The sequence below is a fragment of the Anser cygnoides genome, chromosome 2 (genome assembly GCF_040182565.1).
Source record: "Anser cygnoides isolate HZ-2024a breed goose chromosome 2, Taihu_goose_T2T_genome, whole genome shotgun sequence".
Taxonomy (NCBI): Eukaryota; Metazoa; Chordata; class Aves; order Anseriformes; family Anatidae; genus Anser; species Anser cygnoides.
The window spans coordinates 109,082,483-109,105,578 of record NC_089874.1 but is presented as its reverse complement, the minus strand read 5'-3'; the positions used below and the strand labels follow the sequence as shown (position 1 = coordinate 109,105,578).

The 23,096-nt window shown below is 42.6% G+C and overlaps 1 protein-coding gene across 1 annotated transcript in view; it reads right to left on the bottom strand.

The window, feature by feature from the left end:
* The window catches only part of APCDD1 (APC down-regulated 1), a 26,408-nt gene extending 3,312 nt beyond the window's left edge, over nucleotides 1-23,096 (bottom strand). The window contains exons 1-3 of the mRNA XM_048077102.2: nucleotides 22,805-23,096; nucleotides 13,799-13,982; nucleotides 11,907-12,438 (exon numbers count right to left, since the gene is read on the bottom strand). Of these exons, the coding sequence (XP_047933059.2) occupies nucleotides 11,907-12,438; nucleotides 13,799-13,982; nucleotides 22,805-22,853 (765 nt within the window). The 5' untranslated portion in view covers nucleotides 22,854-23,096. The remainder of the gene's footprint in view (nucleotides 1-11,906; nucleotides 12,439-13,798; nucleotides 13,983-22,804) is intronic.

Here is a 23,096-nt window from a genome sequence, read left to right as displayed (position 1 = left end):
CATTTGTTTTGTGCTGCAGTGACACCAGCTTCAGGTTTTACGGAATACGTTGTTACTTCTTATGTTTTTAATGGTTTTCAAAGCACCTGAAAGGCTGATTTGTCCTTCAAATCACACAAGATATTGTCAGGCAGTAATTTGCTGTGGTAGGGACTGGGAAAGTCTCATGTTAGAAATGAATACATTCGTTCAGTTCTTATTTTGCACCGATTGCTAACTTTGGGTGCTGCGGATGGACACAGGTTTTCCATGTTTTCCATTTGGGCAGCAGCCTGGGAGAACAGTAACCTGCTATTTTGCACCTTTTCAACTTTCCTGAGCTCTAACACAAATTCATGAAGCATACCCTTTGTGTATTTAGCAGAGTCTCAACTGTGGCTTCTGCTAATATTCTTCTCCATGTCAGGCACACAGCTCTGCTGACAGCAATGTGGATATAGGGACGTAAGTGAGCTTGCACAGAGCATATATGGCCTACTGTCACTGAACATGATGAAAGCTTTGTGGCTCTTTCCACCAGGAATGAGGTTTGTGGTGTCGGTCAGGCCTGATGAAGGCCCACAGCAGAACCGCTTTGTCGAGCACCAACCTCTGGGACCCACATGCCCCAGCGTCCAGCCACGTCCCTGAGGGGCGAGGCCATTTTGTGATGCGTGGGTGGGGCTTCTCGGAGGCGCTGCCCACCACGTGCTTGCATGGTGCTCCTAGTGCTAATCACTTCTGCGAGAGGCAAAGACCCCACAGCCAGCCGTTGCCATCATCTGCTGAGGATACCTGATCCCTCCTGGCGACAGGGGGATGAACAGGGTGGGTTCTTTCCATCACCTAGTTCGTTCAAGCTGTGAGGAGTTTTCAGAGTGCACTGAGCTAAGAGCTGAAGCTCCCACACAGCCACTGGGGAGAGGGATTTATACAGCACAAACACTTTTCCTTCATGCCTCTTTCTAGTTCTCTTCTCTGTGATCTCTCTGAGCTCCTCCCATTACATAAATGCTCAAATTCATCACTAATATTTTAAAGCCCACATGTGACGTTATGGAGTCAGTGTTTCCCTATTTGCTATCTTCAGCTCAGGGCACACTTTAGGAACCACATTTACACATTCTTCATCTGTGCCCTCAGTTTGTCTGATGATACAACCATAGGTAGCTTCCGAGAACCAACGCACAACTCAGGCGATGCAACCCTTTTACACATATTGAACAGGGTTTATATTTGTCTCCCCTCCAGATCACAGACATCAAAAGTCAGTGAAATCAATGAGCCTGCTGCCAGCTTCACCAGGCTGTAGAATAATGGTCTGTCTGCAAAATAACTATAAATGACGTAGCCCAGGTTGACCTGAACCAGCATTGGCCAACAGACCTGCTCTGAAGAGGAGGCTGGACCGGCTGACCTCCAGAGGTGCTTTCCACCCAAAACCATGTGGTCTTCTGCAGACCACATGTCAGCATGCTACAGATGTCATTCTTTCCCATTGTGGAGCTTGTTAACTAATTTAAAAATTCATTTTCCAGCTTCTGCAAGCAAGTACAGGAGCCATCAGTATGTTAGTGAAAATACAAAGTATATTTAATTAAGTAAATAAACTGGAACTGATGAAGTTAGCAGATTTGTGCCATTGTATCTAACAGCAGAGACTGGTGCAAAATATGTAGTTCTGAACACCAAAAGCACGTATAACACACAAGGACTGTAAAACTGGGGTGATTTCTGAGACTGCAAGCTTCAATTTGGGCTTTCTTATTTCTCTCAAGAGAGAAATCAAGATCCAGCCTGTCCTTCTATTTTGCTACAGGCTTCTTGTGTGACCTTCCCATGGACTTAATTTCAGTTCACAGAAACAGACAATTACAGCTTTTCTGTTTGACACAGGACTGGTAGGAGGTTAAATACAGACAGTGAGCTATCAGAAAGCAGACAGAAACGTAAGGGGCCTGTATATGATAGATTGATAAATAAATATATTTGTATGTAGCTCTATTCCTGAACAAACTTTCATGCACAATCTGACAGAAGTCCAGTGTCTTCCTTCCTCTTGTCTACAGTAAACACTCATCATCTGCAAGCTTGTTTGGGACTAATGAAAGGGGTCTGTTGAACCTCTAGCTCTCTTTAGAGGATGTCAGTCTTTTTCTTTGGAAAGGGTTTGGTTTCACAGAACCACAAAATCTGCTGTTGTCCTTGCATGGACACCTTCAGTGAACCAGGCCAGGTGTCCACCAAATAAATACTTCTTTCTCCAGCATTGCTGACCTGCCATGAGGCAGACAAGCGTTACAGCTGCCTAACACTTGGATGAAGTGGCTGTGGTGAATGGGCACTTGCTGCAATAAAAAGGGAGTAGGACAGGGAGAAGCTGGGGAAGTGATGAGGGAAGCAGGAGTATCCCTTTCAAAGAAGTGAGATACCAAAGTGGTTCAGGCATCTCATAAGGCCATACCCTGAATGCATTGCTTCTCTGAGATTAGTGCTTGAATCTAAGCCTACATTTTTCACTCTGATATTATCTTTCACAGAGTTATGAACTACTTAGTGGAAGAATATGCCACATGTAAAACCCCTCAGTACAATTTTTGTCCAAGTAATGTACATGAGAAAGATCTAGTTGTATTATGAGACAATTGGACTTAATTGTGGAGTAATTTATGTTTAACAACTGAATGTATTTTTTGCTGTTGCTTTTTCAGGTCAGCTGCTTTTGGCTCTTAATTGCACTGGCTAAAGCCTTGCAAATCACTCCCTTTCCATTCGTCTTAGGAAAGATTATTTTCTAAAAACAGACATTCAAAGAAAATACAGAACAGAGGCAGAGGACATTTGAGTCCAAACACAATTAAGTACTCTCTAATAAAAAGCTAATTTGGGCATGACATAAACTAAAAAGCAATAAAATGATCAGCGGACAGGATGCACATCTGTTTCATGTTTCAAATATCTTAGGTGTACAGTGCAGTATTTTTAATACAGGGGTCTTGCAGAAAGGAACAGCCCCAGGAATGGCCGCTGCTCGGTGTCTGCAAGATCCCTTCCCATGAAGATGAGGGGAAGGGAGCCTTGTTGCAGCTCTGCAATGCTGAATCCGTGCTGGCCCAACTCCTCACCCTCCTGGGTGCTTCTCTGAAGCCAACTTGTGAATTAATCCATGAGGCCATGAGGGTTGAAATAAGCCCGAATCTCTGGCTGGAAACAGTTCTTGTATACTTGGGGAGAAAATAGTTTGTGATCTGAAAATTTCCATGAACATTTTTCCTTATCCCTCCCTCCTGCTGCCTCAGCTGAAGTGGTAACAGGGCCAGACTGCTCTGGAAGCCAAGCAGAGAGGTTTCTAATAAAAAAGCAAACAAGGATGAGGTTCCTTGATCTTTTTCCCAATTACTGTGGATAGTCGGAAACACAAATCGTCTCAGCACATTTTATTTTTGTGCTTAAGTTCTATTGGATTCTGTGGCTGCCTAGAGCTAATTCTCCTCTAATCAATTCATAGTGTTTGTTACGGCCCAGGACAAAAAAACTGTCGCGCAACTGGGATGTTCTCTCAGCAATGGTAAAACGGACTTTGAATAACACGTAGAAAGATCTTTTTGGAAGGTGTTCTAGTTTTCTTTGAGCAACTTTGTATTTGGATGCTGTCATTGCCCAAGAAATCTATGGGCCAAACCCTTTCCAAAATGTACAGGAAATCTACCCTTTCCTTATGGTTAAAGCAGAAGCTGAAATCATTGCTTATTATCAAAGAGAGGACCTGCAGGATGTACTGCAGGTGTATTTAGGAACAAAACAAACAAGCACAAGTAGTAAAGAGGAGGTTGAAAATACAGTTATTTTCAACAGAACATCTTGCTCAAATATATTTACTCTGCTATCTATTTTTATATGTTGAAAATATGTCTGTATCTATCTCAATAAAAAAAATAAATTAAATGGTATTTGTCTGAAGCAGCTCCAGTTGTAACCCACCTTTTCCCCTGTAGATGACTATTTCTGATATTTGGCAATCATAGAATCATTAAGGTTGGAAAACACCTCCAAGATCATCTGGTCCAACCATCCCCCTACCACCAATACCACCCACTAAACTGTGTCCCTAAGCATCACCTCCAACCTTTCCTTAAACACCCCCAGGGATGGTGACTACTTAAGAGTCTGAGAGATGCAGTGCATTCTTAGCAGAAAAGGATTTTAGGGGCTTTCTGGGCATTTTTAATGGAGAATTTTGACCATTTTCTGACAAGTTCTCTCTGTCATCTTTTATAGTTGCAAATACTTGGTATTTTACCAGACTAGACATATTAAGAAGACAAAAGCATAGAAGGTAGTAAACTTCTAAACCATCTGACAGTATGGCAACTCTTGTTTTAGGTCAGGTATTAGGGCAGACAAGGGACTGGTGCTGTTTAGAGCTGACTCGGGCTATGAACAGCAGCTGACAATTTGAGAAGCGGTGAACCTAGCCAGTTTTCTCAGCAGCAGTTTGTTTTGCATCTGCAAGGTCTTGAAACTGACATGAAATTACACATTATTTTCCCAAAGTAATTTGGGAAATCATCTCACCTTCTCTTTTTATCTGGAGCTGCTGCACAGTCAACACATCCTTTCTATCCCATAAGCTGGTTAGGAGATTCAAGCATCAGCTCTGCCTCAGAAACACAGAAAAGTGCTGTTCTTTGCAGTCAGTTCTGCTGCCTTTGGACTCCCTCCTCGCTCTCCTCTTCCCTCCCAGTAATGCCAGTATCAAATGAAAACCCAACCCTTAAACTCCTGGCAGAGCAGTTGCTTCTTTCTGCGATCTCTCTCTAGGGGCTCAGGCCTTTCAACTTTCAGTTTTTATTCAAACTCAGATATTCCATGTGGCTACTCTAAGTACACCCATCCCTCCCTTTCCCAATACCATTGCCAGCTGGGTCTGTTCCCTCCTCCTGGGCTGCTGTCACCACTGCTCAGTTACAATACCCAGTGAAGTCACATATTTCACATTTTTGTAGCAATATCCTGCCTTATCAAGTTGTGTACTGACATTAAAAATATTTCTACAACATTCTTCTGCTGCTACGTCTGTTTTACCAATGTCTGTGCAGGTGTAACATGGAAAGCTTGGTTGGAAGAGCCAGTTTCCCAGCTGGTATAAACCCACCTTTGGCTAGCACTGATTTGCATTGGTTGCATGGCAAGAAGCAGGTATTGTTCATGGCTGGAAGAGGAGGACAGGTTGCATCTATACTGTATTGTGAGTGGCAAGGCCAACAAAAGACCCACCGCCAGGGGAAGATGCTCCTAAACAACACAAGGCAGCCCAGGCTCTGGTTACTCACAAGTTTGTCTTGCTCTTGCGTTGGGGATTCCCCTTTTAGGATAGATTCTGACCATGAGAGAAAGCATCGAAGAAGAGAGGAAAGAAAAGACATGCTTAGCAGTGACCTCCCACACCCACCCAAATGCCGTATGTCATGGGCTGGGCTAGATAGGCCTGGGGCGAGGCCTATCTGGCCAGGGTGCCTTCAGCCTCACCGCCCGAGAAGCCAGGTGCCAAGTTTTGGTATCAATAACTGCATGCTCCCAGGACAAGTACAAAGGGAAACCTCTGGAGAACATCAGCTGGGAGAAGGTGTCAGCTCAAGGAAATGCATCCAAGTAAACAGAAAAAGTTAGATGCTTTGCCTCATGCTGCCAAGGAACTGAGTCCACCCAAAGGACACTTTTATGAATTGCTCAGTGTAGTATCGAGCTCCACTCTTCCACCGCTCCAGATAACTGCAGACCAAGACAACACTTTAATAAACGGCTACAATCTCCCTCTACCACAAAAGTGATAATTTGCAGGCTTTCCATGACCTCATATGAAGCTAAGTTGGCTAACGTGCATTAGGCTGGCTCTGGGGAGTTGAAAAGCATGGTTGACAGAGTTATAATTCAGCTTGCCAAAGGGAATGAAGAATAACAAAGATTTAAAACTTTAATTAAAAAATCTTGAAGCAAATGAAATGCTGGGGAGAGCGGCAACTCCTTTGCAGGGTTGTCAGTTTGGGATTTCTTTTGGTGGAGAACGGAGGAGCTGCATGCAGTAAGGAGGGTGGAGGTATGTTCAGATTTATCTACAAATATGTACCATATATTTTAAGATATTGAGGAATGGTTTTTATTAACTACTCCCAGGAAGAGAAAGATAGCGAAGGAATCTGAAGGCACTACCATTACACAACTGTCTGATCTATCACGTCGATTCCATTGCACAACCCTGCACAAAACTGAAATAAACACGACCGCAATGAAATACAAGAGTCTTCTGCTTGTTCCCTTATGATATAAACTCCTTTAGCCTGCACCAAAGATGGGAACACAGATAAATAATGGCCTTTTTCTCAGATGAATTTACTCACATGTCCTCTATCCAACTAAAATGATACTAATTTATAGTGACATGAATATTTTGAGAAGTATCAAAAAAAATCCTGGTAATTATGAAACAACAGTTTTAATGTCCATCTTCAGGAACAGAATATTCCAAAATAAAGCTGCCTTATGCGTCCATTGTACCTTTAAAAAGCAACCTATGTAAACCTACTTATATTCCTACTATGCTACTGCATAGCAATATTGACAATGAGTCCTCCATTCCCGCTTAAAAAACGTGAAGTAATTGTGGTTAGATGCCAACAAGAAGGAAGGTGTCAGTAATTTAGATATATTTGCTGCATTGATCTGAAGACCCTTCTTTTATTTTGCTAAACTAAATATTTAACTCTGATCTGGGGTACTGTATTTGTGTTGGAGCAGACTTTTACTGTAATTGCAAAACAGACGGTGATCAGTGAAGATGAATATGGTTTAAAAACCAACACAGCTTTTGAAGGTTCAGCTAGAAGCTTTTTGCTTCTCTTATCTCTGAAGTGCATCATACACATTGTTGTTGTTCATAAACCTGGAATTAACCTGTTTGAACAGTCTTCTCAATGTTCTTTCTTCGCTGCCCTCAAAATTTCCCTAATCAAGAGTCTTTTGCCAGTAATAATGAACAAAAGAAGCCCTTCAAGTGTTGGCTTAATCTGGAAGTCTAGTAGCATTGCTCTGGCAAACAGAGGAGTTTTGTCCTCCAAAATTATGGTTTTTGATTGAGATAATATTTTGCGTATTTCTCTGAGGCGCTTCACATGTTTAAGATCTATTTATTAACTTATGCTTGCATTTCCTTGTGAGCACCTCCAGTACTCAGCATTCCCCCTACAGATGAAGTAACCGAGTTTCAAAGAGATGAACACCCAAATTTTCAAAAGCTTAGAAGACCTTGTGCACTTTGTTCTTTTACCTCCTGGCTAAACCAAAACCCAAGCACCAGCCTCCATTCGTGGAATCAGCTCCAGCTGCAAACACCGAGTGGTGCTGAAAGTCAGCTTCCAATGGTGAATAAACTTGTCAGAGAGGATTGACAATTTGGGATTGCTTTTCCTTGAGAAAATTTTAATGAAAATGTGTGGCCAGCAAATGTTTGAGCATGGCAAAGGCAGAAGGAAATTTATTCTAGCATGTTTTAGGATTCTTGTGATGTTCCAGACCACTCCAGCTATGTTCCTAAAAAAATGATCTAACTAGAATGACCTGTCATCACAGCTGTGGACTGATCTTTCCTGTTACTCAGTCAGATGATAAAATAGCATAAGGAGTTCTTTGTTTACAAAATGGTATTTCTGAGGCAATTAGATGTGAAATCAGTGTCCCAGTATTGCTGTTGTAAACATTTCCTGTGTTTTTAGACATAGCAGATATCTCTGAAAACATCTTCTGTCCTTATGCACAGCGAACGAATACTGCATTCAAGCCTTCCTTCATGCTACAAGTTCCCATATAGATTTGCAAATCAGGTGTGATTTTATGACTGGTCAGCCAGGCTCCTTGGTATTGTCCTAATCAGTATTTTTTGTACAATACAGATGATGACGTCCAAGCAATTCCACCATCCTGCCCTTTCCACCAGCATGCTCTTTCCTGCTGGGTAAAGAAGCTGAACGTGCACTAGCTTGAATGCCTTTCTAAACTCTCTACATCAAGGCACATCAAAGACATTCAACCCACCTCATCAGCAAGTCCTAATTCATACCTTGAGCAAAGCTAGAGGACTGCTAAGATATATCTATACAGTGACCTATTAAACAGCTGCACTTAAGAACTTCCACGTATTTTACAAGAGGAATTTGTTTAAGGTATGCTCTTATCTACGAACATTTGTAAAGCTTTAAGAGATGACATATTAGATATTTTTAAAAGCTCCCTGGTTTTATATGAACACTTGAGATATGGTAATCTGTGAAATTATTCAGATTTGTAGCTCGGTATAAAGCTGTCTGGTTTTTGGACAGCCCTTTTGATTTACCATCCTGTGGTGAAATCACTGCAGGAGTTTGGAGAAGGTCCAATTCTATTTGTTTAAAGTCCTGATCATGTGGCTTTGGCATTCCTAGCATATCCAGCAATCATTTGCTTTTAATTACCATTCATTTCAACCACATAAGTAATGAACGTGGCTACCACATCCAACTTACAGACTGTGTAAACTCTTGAGCTGGGTGGAACTTTCTTCTATATCCAGGCTTAACTATAAATTTAACTCAAAATGTGAATCCTCTTAACTTATTTTAGGCAGGCTTTTATAAGTATAAAATAAAAATAAATAAAAAGGAAATGAAAAAAGCCTTAAATGAAAGATTCCACACAATACACCTGATTCACTTCAGAAGCAATTTCCTGGCCTCCCCAACCTCTTGGTATGACTGTAGAAACCTTAAAAAAACAAGTTGATTTAACGTTTCTATTTATTCATGGTGTCCAGTTTCCAGAGGAGTCTGTGACTTGTAGTTTTAAACTCAATTTAGCATTTAAACTCATTTTCAGCTGGGTCCCAGTGGAGCAACAATTAGAAAAGGAAAGGAGTTCAAAGAAGAAGGGTTATAACCTTCCAGTGGTATGTTTGCCTGAGCTTTAAAAAAATGCTTCTCTGTTACTATTCTTCCTCCATTCAGCAAACACCAAGTCACACAGCCAGGTTGAGAACCTGTTAGCAGACAGAACTTCATGGCTAAGAACAAATCAAAACCCAGAAGTCTTTCAGTGGAACTAACGTTAAAGTTCATTTTTCAGGGGTACTATTATTTGTGCCATGCTGAAAACCTACTATCAGCAAGCCCAACTTCTCTCAAGATAAAAGAAATCTCACATCAAATCTGAACAAGATTAATCCACCAAAAATACGAAGAGACCCTAGGCTGCTGCACACGTAAAACTTGAGTTCTACCTTCTCATCTGAGAATGGTGTCCCAGTAAACCAGACACTGAATGTATACATGCACACGTTGTAGGAGCCAACTAGGCTGTGCAGGCAAACATTTGAGGAGAAACAGAGCTAAAGTAACTTGCCAGAACTCGTAACTGGACAAAATGGGTGTCGAGCACTGGTCTGAAAGTTACGACCTGGCAGCTCCATTTGTGAGGCTACAGGGGTTTCATCATGGAGAGCTGGAATTTGTATGTATTTTGGTGTACTCAGAGTTAACTTGTGCTTTCTATAGTAACAGCACTTTCTGTAGGCAATAGTACTCGTGTGAATGGCATTCCAGTGTCAGAAATTCAGCCTCAAGATTCAGCCTCTGCCAAGATCTGGCTACCAAAAATATTATTTGGAAGCACTGTACTTCATGAATACCAATGGATAACTTATTGGCTTGTCTGCCTTCCTACGCCCCCAGTTCTTGTAAACATACAGTATGGAATTCACATTGTAGGTTTTCAATGATTTCAGAGCGTGCATAGCTCAGGACAGGACCTGCCCACCACGACACGTGGGACTGTGGGCTAAATTCATACAGGGTGGCTCAGACAGGCGCCCTCCACAGTGTCACAGCTTGTTGATACATCAGAATACAAGATACATCATATTATGCCTAAGATAATGGGCTTTGTAATTGTAAGCGAGAGTTTCATTGCTCAGATAACTGTAAGGTCTTTAAGTTTCGTTTTTTGTTTTTAACCTGGCTTGAGAAAGAAACCTCTATGCAAGATTTAATCCTTTTAATTTGAGCATTACATTTCAGAGGCATTATATTTTAGAGGCAAAAAAAGTGATGCTGTAGTAGTACAAGAGACAGGCAGGAAAATTGTGACCAGTGTGTCCTAAAATTACATCGGACTTGGACAAAAGTCTTATTTTCATAAAGCTGGTTTGCAGAACACCTGATCATTCTGACTGTAATGTAATTACTTACAGGTGGAAATACATTTGGCATTAAATGCATCAGGCATTTACTATGTCATCTATCAGCCCATAATAAGATAACTAGACTTGACCAAATAGACCTGAAAATATAATCAGCTGGGATGTATTAAATCGGTAGTTTTGTCTCTGTACATGTGGTTTCTGTACAGGTGGTCAGAAAAAGATCTACCATATTCGCTGAACTAATATAACGTATTAGTTCACACAGCTGGTGTCAAATAATTTGACTCTACAGATTTCTTTAAAGGAAGAGATTTAGGAAAGAACCTTCACTCCCAAATGAGCACAGAGAAAGCAGATGTACTTGTTTGAATTAATTAAAGAAAATTTAAACTGCCAAATCCAACATTTTTGATGAAGAATGTGCTGCGGTTCATCTACTGCTGCTGAAACCCTTCGTTTTGGGAAGATGTATGTTTGTAAAGAAGAAGCTAAAATATGTCCCTGGTCACTTGAAGAGAGCATAAGAATAACAGAAATGACGGCAGTGTTTGTATAGAGACATATCTGACTGCGGATTAAAATTATCACCAGGCCAGGTTATTAAAATGATTAGAGGCAGATCACGTGAAGTCCTGAACTATTGAAGTTCAGAGGAGGCAGACACAACACGGGGCGGACAGAGCGGTTTTTAATGAAAGGGAAAGCCAAGGTTTTCTCATCTAAACTCTCACTTCCCCTGTTGTGTTTCCTGCTACTGCTGATAAGCTGTAGCTGATGTTTGAATCAGTTGCAGTGAGATGATTAAAAATTGTGATAACCCATTAGCTGGAAGTGATCCTGCAGCAGTATCTAGCTGGAACATATTGATAGCAACTGCAGCCTGCAGTGTGGTTCCAATTGCTGCGTTCCTTTGAAACATCACCTGGAAAGATGTACAGACAGACCTCCTGCTACCAGCCATCAATGTCTACTCTTCCTGTTTGATTTTTATTTAACTTACTATGGGTTGATCAGTTCTCACTGAAGCTAAGGGCACTCTGAGGCCCCTTCGAAAACTGAATTATCAATGAAATTAGAGACCCATTCAAAATTCACCTGTTTTTCATTTCATTAATGTGTGTGCGTGCTTCTGGATTCATGACCTGCAAAATCTGACAGTTTTTTTCCCTTCACGCTGTCCCTTTCATGTCTCCACCTTCCAATTTCCTCTTTCCCTTCAGTTTATGGATCACCTAACTTCCATATGTTGATACAATTTGATTTCCTCTCTCCCTGACACTTCTGCAACTAAACAAGCATCCACTGATGCCTCTCTATCTTGCCTTTTTTTCAGTGCTGTATCAAACTTTCTTCTCTGCCGCTAGCCTACAATAGTCCCAGCCAACAACTCTCACCTCTGCATACGTCTTTGATTCCTTCTCCAGACTCAGAGTGCCCTTTGTTGAACTTAGCTCATCAGACTACTTTTCACACATTTGATGCAGTCTCATAAACCGCAGAAGAGTGTTTTTTTCTATGCACATGAAGTATGTTCTGTGATCTTTTTATAACTGACTACATCACCTGTAAGGCCACCGTCCATCTCTTATTTTAGAACCACATCCGCATTTTAGATTACACTAGTACGCTGATTCAGAAGAGCTGAATAATGCAGGCTTTGTCACTAGTATCTTAAAAAGATGGCATATATACACACACATACCTTGGCATTTTGAAGAGGAGGTTGGTAACTAGAGGGTCGGTAGTACCTCCTCTGGGTAGCATCGGTATGAATGTCTCCAAGAAATAGCTCCTCCACAAGATGATCTAAGTTGTGATGCAGATACTGCTTCTCCACGCGGATCAGCTGGAGTTCATGCATGGCAAAATTCAGAGCTTTGGTGCATTCACAACCGTTCTCTTCTCTCAGCAAATCATAGCTCACATCTTGCTCCCAGGGACTATCTTCTGGTATAAATCCAGGACATGTGTGGTTCACCAGCTCACTTAATTTTTTGGCTATTGCTTCATTGTGGCATATGATCTGTATGTTGCGTAGCTGATAATCAGCCTCGGTACCCCCCCGGATGATCCAGGATGCTTGGCGAAGTCGAATTTTGCCGCGTATAACTAATGTGTAGATAGGGTTTGTGCAGCGATTGCCACCGTAATAGAACTGATAGGCTTTGAATGTGTTATTGTGGTAGAATCTGTACGATCTTGTGACGAACTCGGGGCCTGCTCTAACTTCGCAGCTGTGGGAAGACAGAGAGTGATGGAAACAAAATTTTAACAAGGCTGCACGTCATGTACACTACAGGTAACAAGAGTGAGCAACAGTGCATGGGTCTACAGAGATGCCTGGATGCTTGTGTCCCTCTGGCATAAATGGGAGTAAATAGGAACTAGGTATATATACCTGCCAATTTGCTGACAATTACCTCTGCTATTACACTATTATCAATATATTTCTTCATGGTGATTGTATCTACCCAAGGGCTTACTCTCTGTAGGTTTAAATACTTTGAGTCATATTTTGCTTTTCTTTTTTTGTCTAAGGAGTGCTGCACGACTCAATTCTCTGAAAAAAGCAGTAGCATATTAAACATCTATTCTTCTCTTTTGCATGGTAGATTTAGCAAAAGAGCTGATAACATCAGAAAGTAAAATGCCAAATATCCACAGAACAGTGCAAAGAACAGGTTTCTACAGCTGCTGTACAAGCTTCTCCGTGGTGCACCGCCAGCTCTGGTCTGCAGAGAACCTGCAGGATCTTGTCCTCAGCTTTTGCAGTCAAAGTTTCAACAGGGGTGGCAGTTAATGCAAACTTCTGGCAGTTAATGCAAAACTTCTACTTGGCTTCAATATGGACCATGTAGTATTGAGGTTGCTTAATGGAGGAGTGTTGTTACTTCATTTTTTTCCTGAAGGTGTAAATAGAAGTTAAATTCCATTTCCTCTAGAAAATCCTTTTATACCTTCAAACTTGTCCCATTTCTTTGTTATCCACACTGCTTAACATAAATACACTCCTTCCTGTTAAAAATCCCCAGACTTTCCTACTACAAGTCACTTCAAATAAGTGGGTGAATATTGCCTGCTGAGACATGGAAAGAAAAATAGCTCTCTGAATTAAAAGTCATCATGTATAGAGAAGAACAGAACTGGGGAAATATAGTTTCTTAAATTCTTTTGCTAGTAAAACTCGTGCTAGACAAATGCTCTGAAAACAAGGATCCATTTGATGGATCTAATGTGTGTAGTCAAAGATAGTATAATGTTATGTTTGAATAAGCATCCATTTTGGCAACTCAATGGTCTCTTTCTTATTTTAAAAGAGATTTAAAGATACTTCACAGCATGCTGTTTAAAATCCAGACCACAAATTGATTCATCAAGACAGCTTTATAGCATGCTATTCCTATGTACATAACGCAGCTCCTTCTCCTTTTATGCATAAACATATATAAAGCATCTGGAATTTGGAGCATCACCGTATTAAAGGAAGTATTTCCCCTGCTGGTTAAAGTAGGAATGTTCATACTTCCTCACTGCTTCCTTCCCCTTTTCTCTTCCACACATATTACTCAGGCATCTTGTTTGATCTTTCCTTACCCAGTGGATACCCAGTGTCCCTCAATATTGGGAGGCATTTGCACAGTGATCCGGGCTCCATTGTGAAGGTGTTTCAGCATGTGGTGACACTGCGACTCCTTGAAAGCCCTCCATGCACTCTTCTCTAAGGACCGAGGATGAGACCTGCTGTCCGGATGAAGAAGAGCAGAACCCTCTCCCAGCCCTGCAACAGAAAAGCAAAAATCATCAAGAGACCCTGGTAAGATCACCTCCAACATGATAAAGGAGGTTGTGAACATCTTGCATTGAAAGACACTTTTTCACACCGTTATGTGCCTAGGAAAGCACTATTTACATTTCTTGTCTCATCTGAAAAATAAATACGGGATGCTCTTCCTTCATATCAGTCAATGAACAATCCACTAAGTAGTCTAGCTTTATGAAACATACTGGGGAAGGGGCTTGAGTCAAAGTATTGCATTTCTAGACCCAGAGATGTGACTGAACCTGACTTTTACAGACACCTCTCTAGCCTCTGGTCAGGACAATCAAAAACCTGGACCTTGGAGCTTTCAGAAGGTTGCATCCAGATCCGGCTGTAAACTTTGCGGTTTCAGCCCACCTCTAATTTGAATGCTTCTATAATAAACTTGCAAATAAAGACTACTCTTTAAAGCCAAGGGAAAACAGATACTAAAAGCAAAGCCTCTGCACACAGGAAGCGTCTGTGATGACTGAGGTGGTCAATTAAAGGCAGATTCTGCTATTTTTATTTGAAAAGGGAAAAGGAATTTCAAAAGCTAATTTTATCTCCAGCACACAGTAATTTTGGTTTCTAGTAATGTATACATACAAAACCCACCAACGATCTTTCTACACAATATTAATTGGACAAAATGAATACGTAGCTTCAGAAGGAATGCGCCTTTACTCTTTTAGGCATCGAGTGCTCTTAGATATGTTGGAAAACACGGATCAAAAGAAAAACACACATCTAGAGGTTAAGAGGTGAAAAACATGAACCTTACATAATGGGTTGGAAACTGTATTACTTTGCCAAAAGGAATTTAAGAACTGCTGGGCTAGAAAAAAGAGTACAGGGTGGGCTAGAGGGACTGCTTTTGTGCCCTGGAAGCCTGGATGGTTGTCTCGGGAGAGGGAAAACGTGGTAACACGTGCTCACAGGGACAGGGGCTAGGATTTGCCCCCTCTTTTCTGGTGCTCTCTTCCCTGGTTTGGCTCAGGAACAGGGCTCTTCTGGTCGTGTGTGGCACAACCTCTGCTCGCACACCCTATGAAGCACCAAGCCACCTAAGGCAGACCCTACTCTGTGTTCCCCAGGCCAGACATCTAAAGACTAGGCATGAAGAGCAGCCTCTAAATGTGAGGTCTGTCATTCAGGGTAATCTTGTGGCTGTGGCTCAGTCCAACAGTGCATGGTATTGCTAAAGAACTTGCAAGAAAATCAACATTATTCATTTTTAGATAAGACACCATTTCAAATTTTTGCCATCTCCTATTGCTAAAAGAAAACAGTGTCAATGACTCATTATGTTCACTAGGTCCTACATCTTCTGGAATAAACTTGGGCTAATACCTGGGAAAATGTCATTGCCAAAAATATACATACATGTCAACTGTTTTCAGAGAGCAATTCCTAAGCTAAACAAAGGCAAGAAGTTATACAGTAGATAAAGAATGACCAGAAACAATACTATAAATACTTGAATGTAAACAGTACTCATCACTGAATGATCTCAAGATTTAATGAGATTAATGAATACAACCTCACAAAGCCTACTAGAAAAACTGGTAGCTTTGTTGCAGGTTACAAACAGTTCTTCCATCTGAATGAGAATTTATGGCCTTACTTTCTAAAGGGTAATAAACATGAGAGATGCTTTGATATTTGAGCATGCCGTCGGAGATGCCCTCAAAGGAGCCTGACTTTCAGAGGGTCAATACCTCTCCCTTTCTGAAAGTCAGTCTTCTCAGGTGTTTCTGCATTGCCGATCAGTCTCACTTACGTGAGCACCAAACAACTGTTGTTCTCCAGCCAGAAACAGCGGTGCCATTTCAGAGGTGGTATGGCCACGCCAAGGCGATGCTCTGCTGGAGCTAATGATCTTTTGAGAAGCAGGATTTACTAGAACGGTTTGGTCCTTCATGCACATCGTCTCCTGGCCTTAAGCCAGCATCTCTGCACAGCTCTCTGCTGTGCCTGGTCTGCAGCCCAGCTCACCTGGAACAGCACTCAGCTCCCTCAAAAGCTCGGGCTTATTGGGTTTATCTGAAACCTCGTGGCTATGGGGCTGATGTCACAGGCCCTTACACTGCCAGAAGAGCAAGTTCAGCCAGGTCCGTGTGAACTTACGAGTAGACTTATTTTTGTTATGAATCACAGCTAGTGACAGAGACCTGCTCTTCCAATACCCTTCTCCACCTCTACATCTCCACACACTCAAAAAGCCCACGTTACTTCAGCACGTCAGTCTGAAATGGAGTGAAAGCTCCTCTTCATGGGTGCAGAGCCTCTGTTGTGTCAGCAGAGACACCTTCTGCAAGGTACCTGCTCGATGCTGGAGCCATCAGTACTAACTCTTTCAACAGAAACACAGCTGTCAGGATGTCTCCTGCAAAGAAATCATCTCACACTCAAAAAGCCTTTGAAAATTTACATTTCTGACTTGATTTGTTAAATACTTGAAATCTGTCATCAAGAGGAGGTTTTGAAATGGTTCAAGTAACTATTTCCAAGGCATATTTGTTAAGCAATTTGCTTTTGGACAGTTATGTTTGTCCTAATTCATGTCATATGACTCATGAATACAGATGCACTTGAAAATAAATGATTTATCCCTTTTAACATAATTGAACATTTAATTTCTCCGAGCAAAAATCCTTTTACAGGAGGATACCATCTTTTACGTGTGCATATCAAAGGAGAAAATGCAGTAACTATGTTATACATTGCCAATAATTCCCTGGAGGAAATAATGAAAAGAAGGGGTTTTTGAGAAGGAGACGAACTTTATGTGTTATTATACAGCATCTTTTTGATATTGCTTAAAAGCCAGTTGTGCCCCAACTCTCCCTGGATGTACAACTGGATGTAGTTCTGTCTTGCAAATTGCAAGCAACAAACCCAGCAGATGGAAGGAAGATTTGCATCATCAGCCACCGAGATTTGTACCTGAAGAGAGAGTATTTGCTCAGGACTCCATCAATTAAACTGTGACAAATGAGGATAGGAACAAATTCAGGTGATCAAGACAGGCATGAGGACACAAGGAACACTGCAGAGATTGAGGAAAAGATGTAGAAGATGTTTGCATCACATAGATTGGACATGACTATCAGGATAGGAATTATGGTGTAAGATTAAAAGGCAGTGATGGGACCCTTACCTTGCTCACTACACTTTGCAATGTTTGTGTTGCAAGGGCAAGGAAATACTTAATTTAGCACAGTCTCCGCCCTCACTGAGTAATCATTTCAACATTTTTGTATGCACCTACATATGCCTGCATACATGACTGCCATACAAAGGTGCCATAACGTCTCTTCTATCATCTAAAGATCCCCTGCAAAGACTGGTGATGTGCTTTCTGCATGGGGCATTAAACTGAACACCACCCCCCTGTGCTTTTCCACACTGAGGGTAATCCGAAGCAGCACAGTGTCCCCTACTCTCCTTTTGGCTGTGCACAGTGAAGTGTTCTGCAAAACCAGAGTCTCACGGGGCTGATGGCACTCATTTTAAAAGGTCCGTTTGGCGATGTTAAGTGGGATGCTGCTGGAAGGCTCAAGGTTAAAAAGTGCTTTCACAAAACTGGCAAAAGAATTTCATGGCTCTTAAAAGCCCACTTCGGAGCCTAGACACAGTTGCAACATACTTGGAGTCACTGCTTTCATTCAAAGGGATCCAGCTCTGCTATTCTCTACAGCACAGACACCTGCTGGTAGACACCAGCACCTCCATGACAAGTCATGTATTTCAGACTCAAGGTCTGACTTACTTTTATTTACTTATTTATTTTTGTGTGTGTGATATGAAGGAATTTTGTGCATTTGATTGAAAAAAAAATCCATTATATTATCACTCAAAAGCTTGACAACCTTCAAATAAAAACCATTCTTTGCAAAAGGCTAATAGCAGTATTTCTGTGAAGCCTCTGGTTAACACTAACATTAGCTATACTATGACCACAGGCCGTAAGATTTTATCTCCCTCCCCATGATGGCTGTTTACTCAAAGAAGCAAGCCCAAAAGGAAAAGGAAAATTCCAGAACTTGTCAAAAATACCAGCTAGAAAAACAAAATGAAGAAAAACAAACACATTTTTGATGCATCGATATCCATCTTCACTTTCATAATCAAGCCCAAGTAGTGCAGATCACAATACAGCTTTGGCATCGAAGTTTTCATGGAAGACAGCACAGGAGGTGCTACAGCTCCATATTCTAGCTGGGAATCCCCTCCCAGGGCCTCACAAATCATGCATTAGAGGGGCAGACCCAACATCCATCTGAATGGGAAAGCGGAGCTGTGCGCAGCTGCCAGGCCAGTAAGGCACAGCTGGCAGCACGCACTGTACCAGGTGCTGATAAGGAAGAGGGTTCAGGCTCCGGGGTTCACCCCTAAACCTCTATCTGATGTGGGAACAACCACTCTAGATAAAAATAATTGCAAGGGAAGATAGGTTACTTTCAAGTTCTTCAAAGATTTCTGTGCATAGCTGCGAGTAAAATACAAATCTTAAAAGGGCAATCTGCTGGCAGCCCATTACCCAAACGTGTTTCAAAAGCAGCTTTCTGTAAAAGCTCCCTGCCAACATTTCTGCAAAAAAACTGTGAGCTGCTACACTAAATGGCTCGGTTTTCTGAAAAATAGTATGCAAATAATGAACAATTGCACCACAGATAATGGTAAGTACTGTTGTGCTTGAACACAAATTCTCATCTTTTAATTCATACTTATACACCCCGGCCAAATTCTCTTCTCAGCTATTCCTGGTTGCAAAAGTACAACTCGAATAATCTTAAATGTTAAACTGCTTAGATTTAATCAGTTTAATTAACAAACACCTCTACCAGAATCCAAACCTTGGCTTCAAATGTGGCCAAATGTAGTGCTGCAAAACGCGGGCTCAAAGCTCCTAGGCTTTTGGCAGGTTCACCCTTGGCTGAACGGAGAATAAAAGTTACCAGAAAGTAGGACTCAAAACTGGATTTAGCTTGGGATTGCTTAGTAGGAACCGCTTTTCTTTCATTTACAGCAACTTAAATCCAGAATACCATTTTGTTATAAACTAAAACAATCTCGAGCGGCAGTCCAAGTTCGCAATACGTGATGGCTTCACCTCCGACGGAAACATCTGAACATTCGTGCCGCATTTCTGCAGCAAGCCCTGTTCAAGTTCGAACTTGTCTGAAACTTTAAAAAACTTTACCACAGATAAAGAATAATTGACCGGATTAAGTTTATAGTTCTCCTTATCTGGGCAGTTGCCCTGCACAATTAAATAAATACACATTTGGATTACGCTCTTTCTTGATGTGGGAGCGTGCTAGATAACGCCCATGACAGGCCTTCAGCTGCAGTGCAAACTTGTGTAACTGCGGTGCAGAATACAATGTCCCGTTACCAAGCCGCTGTCTGTGTTTACCAGTGTTTTCCCTGCGCTCGAAACTTCAAACAGTCCTCACAGGATCAGGACCTAAATTAGCTACCATGAACAAAGGGGCCGGGAAAGGAAACCTGAATTTCATAGTCATAAAAGCAGATGGGACAATGATTTCCTTTCACAGGTATCTGCTGCCTTTCTTGTGCATGCAGTGTTTTCGGGCACGGCTTCAAAAGAGACCTGTAGCCTCGCAGAGGGAAATAGGCATTGCACAGTGTGGAAGATCCTAGAGACAGATAAAGTAGCTTTAAACGGGAGAGCAAAAAGGAAACTCCTCCAAGGCTGGCTGGCCCAGGCTTAGACCCTCCATCATCTTATAGCTCTGTCCTTGCTCCATGGCCCCGTTTGGGAGAGACCAGAGGACCAAGTGCCAAGAAATTGCAGAGCTGAGGAACTCTGTTAGGTTTAGGTTTGGCCATTAAGTTGGATCACTGCTTGCTTCTGCAGCCACAAAGGGTTAAAGCCCACCTCCACGCGGGGCAGCCGGAGCGCAGTGGGTGCAGCTCTGGGCCGTAAGTGCAATTCAATATCGACAGTAGTTTGGTCTTGCCCCCTTTGAAGCCGACATCTGGTCTCCATCACAGACATCTGCAGTGCTCTGCCGCGCGGGCTGCACACCCCGGCTCCATCCTCCATACAAAGCACGGGTGTTTGTTCAGGTGGGACTCCCTTCAACGCTGATGGGACTTTTGTCCAAGTACAGACAGCACTAAACGAGCTTATTATAGGTAATCCCACCCTCCACCAGCCCTACCTAAAGCACTGCATAGATAATAAGACACTACTCTTGCTTCAAAGAGCTGAGCCTATTTGCCTTCAGCATGCTGTACGCGAGTCTGGGACTCCACCACCTACCAGCCTGGCTCCTACAGACAGGCTACAGAGTGCCAAAATCACCCCTTCTGCTCACGACCACCACGCCATAACATCATGAGCCCACAGCCAAGCCACGGAGATGGGTGAAATCGAATTTACACTGATGGAACTGTGAATAAAACTCAGCCTGTTTTCTAGCTCTCCCTGCTAACTCTAGAAGGCTTACTGCAAGCGGCGTGTCTTTCTCTCTTTTCCTTTTCGTTGTCTTCCAGATTTCCAACAGAAGTATGTTACTGAGGGAGCGGATCTCATATGCCTCTAGCACGGAGCGCAGTTCTTGTCCATTTTACAGACATGGGTATTTACATCGTTGTATATTTACTTATTGTTTTCCTGAACAGGTTTTGAAATTAAACACTTTGCAACTAATTTAAGCAATATTGCCAGAGAAGTTTTGAAAGCATAAACAGTTTTGCTCTGAAACACACAGCAGTCCTGCCTTCATCATCTTTATTAGGACTATTTCCATGACGTTATCAACAAATTGTTTTAGTTATGGTTTCTAATTCAGCGGTAACATAATCAGAAATATACTAAAGTTTCTTCTTAGCGTTTGTATTTGTAAAAAAAAAAAAAAAAAGTTTACATTTACAAAAGAAATTAGCCAAATTTGTTTTGAACCCACTTGGAGGTGGCTCTTATTAATCAGGTTTTTTGGAGCTGAACGATCTTAGCATCTGACATCTGAAACTTCTGTGGCTTTTTGTCTAAGCAAAGAAAACAGTGATAATGGACAACTTCCAGCTGCAAACCTCTTTTGACATTGTACAGGTTTTATTTTGACTAAGGAATACAAGTTTTTCCAAATTGTAATTCAGCGACATTAAATTTAGGCATTAAATAGAGGCATTTCTTAACATAATGAAGTCTTACTGGACATTTTGACTTGCATTATAAAGCTTTAAACCCTAAATACACACACACCCTCTCACTCACTTTTAACCCTTAATTTGCCATGCACAATAGAAGAGTTTAAGACAACATCACGTGATGTGAAAAGGCTTAGCACTGCAATCCCCTGGGATTGCTGGTTATTCTTATGTATTACCAGTTCGGGCTAGCCGCTGGCCAAAGGACGCTCCTGTTGACTCTGTGGCACGTGGAGAAAAGCTCTAGGCCAAGTTAAAGCTAACAGGGTAAACACATTTCGACTGGCTACACTTCAAATGCATAATGTGAGTTTTCAGACTTTTAAGAGGGCAGTAGTTTCCCCATGCTTGAAGCTCAGATCCAAGCTGTGCACTGCTACATTAGTGATGTGTATATGTTTACATACTGACCTGTTTCTTTCTATGACAATGTAGGTGTACATTATTAGGTGAAATATAACTACATATGTAAAAAATGGACAATTTTCCTACTTCATCCTCTTTTGGCAGCTGCTGTTTTGATCTGATCATCATCCCTGATTTGTTTCCCGCTCCAGCCAGGGTTCAGCACTGCTCTGTAATTCCAAGCAGATGAGCCAGGGAGTCCAACCCTGTAATTACACCTCCTCTCCTTACCCTCTAACTTCAAACCTCCCATTTCCACTTTTACGTCTCAGTTCACAGAGTTTTAAGGAACACCTTTGGCGTCCCAGCAGGTCTGGCTTAACTAAACACGTTTATGCACTCTCTGGATTTCATAGCTGAGCTGTGAGAAGGGTATAATACGCCCTCCTGGGGAACGAGGTCTCTTGCTCTTTGTCTCTCAAAACAAAATACACAATCAGAAGTCCATGCTCTTTATTATTTATTGAATACCATCTGTGTGCTTAGCACTTGTACAAACACAGAGAGAGACAATCCCTGCTCCACAAAATCAATCCCAGGAATAGCTTTGAAACCCTTACCCCCCCCTCACAGACCTCACATTGAATCCATGTAGGTTGCTTGCATCGTAACAGCTAAATTCCTCTTTTTACGAGTAAGCTGAGGGTCCTAAGAAATTTAGCAGAAGGCGGTGGGATGCTGCAAAGCACTCCCGAATTAGGAACATGCTTCAGAACGACGCTGTAGCTGAGTAGGTTGAGTCACTCTTTGACAACAAGATCTCACCCGGACTTTTCAAATCTGGCTGCCAAATGTTGGACATACCTCAGCAGCGAATTAAACAGCCTCCTTTGCAGAAGTCACTCTTGATGAACTCCGGGATTCTGGGCAAATGCCTTGTCACCTAAAGTTGTCTTGGTATGAGCGTACAAGCCGAACGCAGCACGCTCCAGTCCCATATGCCAAGGGCTAACATTTTGCCTACTGTGCAGCTTCAGAGAAATTTCATCCCAGGGCTAAGCTGAGAGCGTGTCGGAGCAGAACTGCCCGCAGAGACACCCGGGCTCTCTTCCACTCGGGCACAAGCCCCGGCGGTGACAAAGCTGCTGCTTCCAGCCCGCAGCATCCCCGCGGGAGGTGCCCGGCAGCAGCCCCGTCCCCGCAGCTTTCTGCCGGCTCCCACCCGCACCACCCCGACGGCTTCCCCCGGCGGGGTGCCCCGCACTCACCGTGCAGCAGCAGGGCTGGGAGCAGGCACCGCATGAGCCTGCCGTACATCTCCGCTCCGCTCCGCGCCCCTGCGCTCCGGGACCCGCGGCTCAGCGCCGCGAAGGGCAGCCCATGGCCGGCGCTAGGGGGCAGGCGGCCGGCGGGACCCTCTCCTCGGGGCTGCCGGCCCCCGCTGCCCGCTGCTCGGGGGCTCCCGCTCCGCTCCGCTCCGACCCGCTCCGCTCCGCTCCGCGCCGCCGGCAACTCTCCGCGGAGCGCCGCGGCGGCCCCGCTTCATATTTCCCCTTCCAG